At 39.7% G+C, this 7,122-nt stretch overlaps 1 protein-coding gene across 1 annotated transcript; it reads left to right on the plus strand.

Moving 5' to 3' along the window:
• Nucleotides 1–287: 287 nt before the first annotated feature.
• On the plus strand, nucleotides 288–6,815 carry mknk1 (MAPK interacting serine/threonine kinase 1). The gene is made up of 14 exons (XM_083887969.1): nucleotides 288–374; nucleotides 1,085–1,146; nucleotides 1,571–1,673; nucleotides 2,201–2,299; nucleotides 2,390–2,487; nucleotides 2,666–2,745; nucleotides 2,831–2,904; nucleotides 3,023–3,127; nucleotides 3,206–3,261; nucleotides 3,353–3,448; nucleotides 3,553–3,747; nucleotides 4,295–4,459; nucleotides 4,572–4,615; nucleotides 4,705–6,815. Exons 2-14 carry the CDS (start codon nucleotides 1,093–1,095, stop codon nucleotides 4,922–4,924), a joined length of 1,389 nt encoding a protein of 462 aa, XP_083744095.1. The 5' UTR covers nucleotides 288–374; nucleotides 1,085–1,092; the 3' UTR covers nucleotides 4,925–6,815.
• Nucleotides 6,816–7,122: the final 307 nt, after the last annotated feature.

A 7,122-nucleotide genomic window follows, 5' to 3' on the forward strand; every position in this document is an offset into this window, starting at 1 on the left:
GTGATGTGTAAAAAAAAAGTACAGAGTATGTGAAATGCTTTGTTAACTGTTGTCACGATCTGCCCAACCTTTCATTTGAAATTCAGATTCCTGCTCACACACACACAAAAAATCCCCCTCTTTCTCCTCTTCCTACGTGGAGTGGGCGGGGCCGAGAGTGAACACGTTGTTTGGCGTGCTTCTTACGGCGTCATTCTTGGCCAATGGGAGACGGGGGAATGCTGAAATGGGCGGGACAAACGTCTGTTTTGTGTGTATTCCCGCTCCGTGCGTCACCAGCTGTCTAACTGATGGATTTCAACTAGTAATGGATGCTTACATCAGCTCGCAAAGGCTCTGACAGAGAGCGAGAGGGAATCTGTGGAGTGTGGAAGGTAAGAAGTCAACTTTGCTGTTTTTGTTGTTGCTGCATTTACATGTTATCTTTTGACGCTATACAAACGGTGTCTGAATTTACAATAGAACATAAACGTTAGTCCAGCGTATATGCTAGCGACAGGTTGTTGTTAGCTAGCTGGAGCTAACGTCAGTTCGGCTTTTCAGTTCAACTCAAACTCTAGCTTTTCATGTAAACATCCTTATTTTATACATTTTGCTCATATAAGTGTGTACAACGACATCGTCTGTTCTAGTTTTCTACGTGGTAGTTATTGGTTTTTAATGAAACACCGACATGAATATCAGTATCATCAATAGCAGTCCGTTGCTTTGTTTAGCGTAGCATATTTTTCTTTACTCATGAGGGAGGTCATTTAAAACAGACTGGACTTGAGGTTTCTCTCTCCAATAACTGGAAACAATCTGAAATTAATAGATTAGAAGGAGGACACCTGTTCTGTTTTAATAGTTGTCTGACTGGCTTGGACTTTGCTCTGATTTGTCATTGTGGTATTTCTATAAATAAGTGTGTATCAATAGGTCTGTGTATTTTTGTACTTGCACAGATCAAAGAACAACTAAAAATAGAATGACAAATTATAGCCTTTGAATGTTGATTATAAACATCCTTAATTGTAAAACAAGTTTTCCTGCTGATACAGTTTGTTCCACACTGACTGAATGTTTCTTACGTGCTATTTCTCAGGTGCAGATATGGTGAGGGACAGCATGATGACCGAGTTGCAAACTTTCCAGCACTCTCTCCAGGTACAATCTACTCTGAAATGTTATTACTGGTCATTCCTGAAACATGCTGCTCCACACTACGTTCTGTATAATGAAACAGAAGTTTCACTCACTCTTTATGAGTCATGCACTGTGTTTGGTAGTGTGACTGTTTCTGGTAATATCCAGGGTTAGATAAGGCCTGTCCTGATGTTTCCTCTATTATTATCGCTCCACTGTTATGGCAGGCTGCCAAAGTGGAACGTGATCAGTAATGCTTAGCACTTTGATTGAATTGCTATAGTGGTTACATTTTTTGCTGATCAGTTACATGTATTGACCTTGCAGGCAGAACACCTTAGTTCTACTTTATCCTCCCTGTCCTTTCCCTGCCATGCTACTTCCTGATTTTTACTTTTGTGCTTACCCTCTTTCTCACGCTCCAATGCGACTACTTCTGTTACAGAGTAACTCCCTGGCTTTGGGCCACATGGAGCAGAGCTGTATACAAACTCAGGAGAATGACACCCCCTCTGAGGAGAGACAACACCTTTCTGGGGCCACATCAGGTACAACAGCACTGTGTTATTCAGAATTGCATACTACACAGCAAAGTTTTGCATTTATTAGTCTGTGATTCAATCATTAACTTCTTAAGTCCACATGATCAAGGCTACATCCTCACTACATAAATCCTTCTGATATGCCTCATCCACACTACTCTGACACCTTTGAGCCCCACAAATTGAGACGTTTTAAAACGTGTTTGGTCTTGTAAGAAAAATACCTACTGTGACCTTTCACCGTTGTTGTTCCTCATTGGTAGTACTTTCTGAAACTAGCCAAACAACTGCAGATGAGCAGATGTAATTACTGTTCACAATAAATGTTTCATGTGATTAATGTTGTTAGTGTTGGTTTGGATACAGATTATATCTATGGAGCTGAGATGCTCGTCTGGATTTTGTTTTGTTTGTAAAAGTATACAAGTGCGAATCGGTGACTGTGAACTGTGCTAAAGGGTTTCATGTGGTTGTTTGAAAATATATAAATCCAGTCCATTTACCTTTTGTCCATTTTGCTTTCAATTTTGCAGATTTGGAAAAAAGCCAACCAGTGAACATCCCAGACACATCTAAAAGAAAGAAGAAGAAAAGAACGAGGGCAACAGACAGCTTTACAGGCTCTTTTGATGGTAAGAAAATAATTGTGAGACATACAGTATGAAAAACCCCCACTATTCCACTCCTGGTGTTGAATTTATATCTTCTTCTTTGTTTTCCAGACCTCTACAAGCTGACAGATGAAGTGCTTGGTCAGGGAGCGTATGCCAAAGTTCAAGGATGTATCGGCTTGCAGAATGGACAGGAGTTTGCCGTGAAGGTTAGTGAGGATATTTCAAATATTTAGTCAACTTAATTTATTAAATTTGCAGTGCTTTGTTTGTTTAGAGTTAAAATAAAAATACAAGAGTAAGAAAATAAAGAATACAAGCAGCTGTGTTTGTATAACGGGGTGAAATCAACATGTTATGATTTTCTATCTCTGTTGTTTTACAAAGATCATTGAAAAAAGTGCAGGACACAGCCGGAGCAGAGTCTTTCGAGAAGTGGAGACTCTCTACCAGTGTCAAGGGAACAAGTGAGTGTATTTAGAGTTCAGATAGAGATTCTTAAATGAAAAGAATCACACAATTTTTTAATCATGTGAAAATATCTTGATTCAGGAATATTTTGGAGTTGATCCAGTTCTTTGAAGACAGCTCATGCTTTTATTTGGTCTTTGAAAAGCTACGTGGAGGTAAGCATAAATGACTAACTCTTAAATGATGGTGTCTTTGTACACGTTGACATTCCTGTTTCATATGACTCATTCGTCAACATGACGCGATTGCCTCAAGTGTTTCCTCTTCCCTCAGGCTCCATTTTGACACACATCCAGAACAGAAAGTACTTTGATGAGCTGGAGGCCAGTAAAGTGGTCAGGGATATTGCCCAAGCACTTGACTTCTTGCACACTAAAGGTGGGTAAATATCCCAACAGCTATCCTAGCAAACAGGGAAGGTGTTGAACAACATGGTGACAGTGTGCTTGTCTACAGGCATTGCTCATCGAGACCTTAAGCTGGAGAACATCCTTTGTGAATACAAGGATCAGGTAAAGGACAAGACACTTTCACATGGACTTTAGAGAAAAAAGCCCAGAGATTAACTTAATAATAATGTTTTTCCTCCATCTTTCCACCCAGGTGTCGCCAGTAAAGATTTGTGATTTTGACTTGGGAAGTGGAGTGAAGCTCAGCAGTGCCTGTACCCCCATAACGACACCAGAACTCACCACACCGGTAACAGCCTAGTTTTTAATTTAATTCTTATCACAGACATGAAAAGGATATCAATATCAAAACAATAAAGTTACTTACTCCTGTGTGCTTTTTTCCCCTCCCAGTGTGGCTCAGCTGAGTACATGGCTCCAGAAGTAGTGGAAGTGTTCACTGATGAGGCCTCCTTCTATGACAAGCGTTGTGACCTTTGGAGCCTTGGCGTCATCCTCTACATCCTGCTGAGCGGCAGTCCTCCCTTCACAGGTCACTGTGGCACAGATTGCGGCTGGGACCGGGGAGAAACCTGCAGAACCTGTCAGGTAAACAGACTACGCAATCACTCATTGTCTGTCTTGATTTATACTGGCGGAAGTGTTCAGTTCTCATAGTTATGATGTGTTTCAAGGTTGTTTTTAGTTGTGCAACAGGGTTAGGGTTAGCATTGGTGTTTTGTAAAAACTTTTATAAGCATTGTACCATACCCTGCCTTAATGAATGAAAAATAAAGGTGTAAAAGTCAAATTAAATAATAACAGTACAATAGCAAATATTGTTTCAATTTCTGAACTGAATAATCCTGGGTGTGAACTGTAAGGCCACAAACCGAGATGCTTTTTCTGTGCATTTTTCTCCAAATCATCAAAACAAAAATTAACCCAAAAAAGTAAAGGACACATTAATCAATACCTAAGTATTTTTAGATTCTTCTATTGAAAAGCACTAAAAAAACATCTGCAGTGAATACTGACTTTGAACTAAATTTGAACCAGGTGTTTAAAGTCGACTCTGTTTCCCCATGAATAAAATAACAGCAACACAGATTGCTGAACAGCTAAACAGAATATTGTCTAACTGTTTGTCCTCCAGAGAAACCTGTTTGAGAGCATCCAACAGGGCAAGTATGAGTTTCCAGACAAGGACTGGTCTCACATCACTGCAGGAGCCAAGGATCTCATATCCAAACTGCTGGTTCGGGACGCCACACTTCGCCTCAGTGCTGCTCAGGTTCTAAAGCACCCATGGGTGCAGGGGGTATGTATCATTTCATATGTACACAATTTAAAATTTCCTCAGTGTCATTTCAGTTTTATTTTAAGGTGTGGTGAGGTAAACTATTCCTTTTATTCCTTTTTTTTTTTAACAGAATGCCCCAGAGAGAGGTCTTCCAACTCCTCATGTTCTACAAAGGTATGGCATATACTAATACTATCATAAATTACATGATGTGACTCATGGTTTTTTTCTTAAATCCTCCTTTGCCTCTTCTGTTCTTTTAGGAACAGTAGCACCAAAGACCTGACTCAGTTCGCAGCGGAAGCCATTGCCTTTAACCGTCAGCTCTCTCAGCACGACGAGCAGCAGGAGGACGTGGCGGTTATCGTCTGCTCCATGAGGCTTTCCCCACCTTCCAACTCCAGACTGGCTCGCAGACGCGCACAGTCCAATTCCATGCGCAACAGTGACTTTGCGCCTGCTTCAGACGACCCCGCAGCCTGAAGTCGTTCACAGTCGTTCTTGGACTGATTTGAGCCTCTTGCCTGCTCCCTGTGTGTGTTTTTTTGTTTCATAGGGTGCTTTGTAAAATGAGCCATTAGAAGTGACCAGCTGTTCCTGGTGTTAAAGCTCTTCTCCTTAGCCAGTAATCTTGGCACTTACAGTGTGAACACTAAGGGGACAAATCATCCTTGGAGATTGTTGAAACTCCAGAGATTTGTTCAGGTGTTTTTTTTTTAAGTTGCCTGTTTTCAGCTTTTGGTTTTAAAAATGTTTTTATTTGAGTTAACCCCGTGAACAGCAAACCGCTTTAATTTACAGTCTATGCTATATTACAACAGCCATTGCATAAGTTCAGTACGATTACACAGCTATTGCTGTTCTAATGCAATGTGTTACATGGCAAGTAATGGGCTTTATTTTTGTTCTTGTTGTCCAACAGTGAATTCTTAATATGTCATTTAAATGCTGCTTATTGTTTCTTACTTACTTTATTTTACTTAAAGAAAAGTTTTATTTTTTTAAGCCTGTATGTGTATGTGGTCTGATGTGTCTCTGTGTGTGTGTGGATATATGAGGTTTAGATCAGGGTTCTTCAATCCTGGTCCTGGGGACCCACTACCCTGCATGTCTTGGAAGTTTCCTTTCGCCAACACGGCTGATTCAAATGTTAAGCTCATCAACAAGCCCTGCAGAAGCCTGATCATCTGAATCACGTGTGTTGGAGCAAGGAATCTTGTAAAAGATGCAGGGCAGTGGGTCCCCACAACCAGGATTGAAGAACCCTGGTTTAGATGATTAAAACAAAAACACTTAAGAAGTGCTTACAGGAAGTGCATGAGTCTGAACAGATGAATAGTTTTAGTGGAGACTCATTGAATAGAGTGTTTTTATATTTTTACTTTTAAGCTTACGCACCAACACAAGCTACCTGTAGCACTAATGTACTTTAAAGAAAAGGTCACCATCTCGTCCAAAGGGAGAACAAATAAATCGGTTTCATCCAAAAGTGTGAATTCATCACCTTTTATTAAACATTTGATCATTTTAATGACTTTTAATGAGTCCAACATTACCATAGACTCTTAATTTGCACAATGTCTTACTTGCATGCATGTTTGTTGAAAACTGCAAAGTCATCCCAAAAATACTTAGTTTCTTATTGTGCATCTTAATGATAAGCTTAAATGTGAGGATTTATATTATGGGTTGTGTGCAGTACAATACAGTAGCCAGGTGGAATTATAATGTTATTTTAAGTCGATGAGGTTGCACGTGACTCAGATATTATTCCATGGTGGTGTTGAAAGTATTTATTTTTGTAAATCGTTGTAGTATTTGTATACCGTTCAGTTTTGTATTTTGGATTCTGTGAGCGTGCCTACTGAATGAATGGTGAACGAAACAAGAATTCTCCATCAACTTATTTATTTATTGTTTTTTTTTGCTTTTGATCATTTTCTTAAAAGGCATACTTTTTTTTTCTTTAATGGTTTATTAATTGAGGACCCAACCTTTTTCCCCCGGACTGTTACTTTGCTGCCATCTCAATAACATTTCCCCAGATTTCACACTGTTGCCATGGACACGCAATCACTATAGCAACTAAGGGCCTTCATAGGCTGGCAGGGATTGACAGAGATGTGCACAGAGCAAATATGCGCGTTATGAAACAACCCCTTGCCACATTAAAACCCTCTTACTCTCACCATGAATCACGAAGGGAATGTGTTTGTTTCTCCCACATCAACTTGTAATGACCCTGAATGAGATACGGTAGTCTAATTGGTTTGTAATGATGTTTAATTGTGGTCCCACTCTTATTTGTCAAAGCTCTTGCAGGGTCCTATGCAGAAAACTCTCACTGCAGAGCAGATTTTCACTCGTGTGCCGTGCTCAATAATAAAAAAAAAACATTCTCTCTTGTCTGCGTGATGTAAACTGTTAATTTCTTATTCTTTTCACTGCAGAATTAATGAGTACTTTTGGTTTTATTCTTTCACTTAGAGAAGGTCCTTCCATACAAACCTGACAGGAAGAGGGTGTAATAAACCTCCCCACTCTCACCAGAAATTCACAGCTGTGGCTGAAGTGTTCTTATAAGCTCTAAAGGAATAAGGAGAGGGGCGGAGATTATTATGCATGTGGCTGCTTGTAAAATGCTTAGATTACAAGATTACTTTTTTTTATTTTCATGTATT

This window comes from Microchirus variegatus (assembly GCF_963457635.1).
Source record: "Microchirus variegatus genome assembly, chromosome: 4".
Taxonomy (NCBI): domain Eukaryota; kingdom Metazoa; phylum Chordata; class Actinopteri; order Pleuronectiformes; family Soleidae; genus Microchirus; species Microchirus variegatus.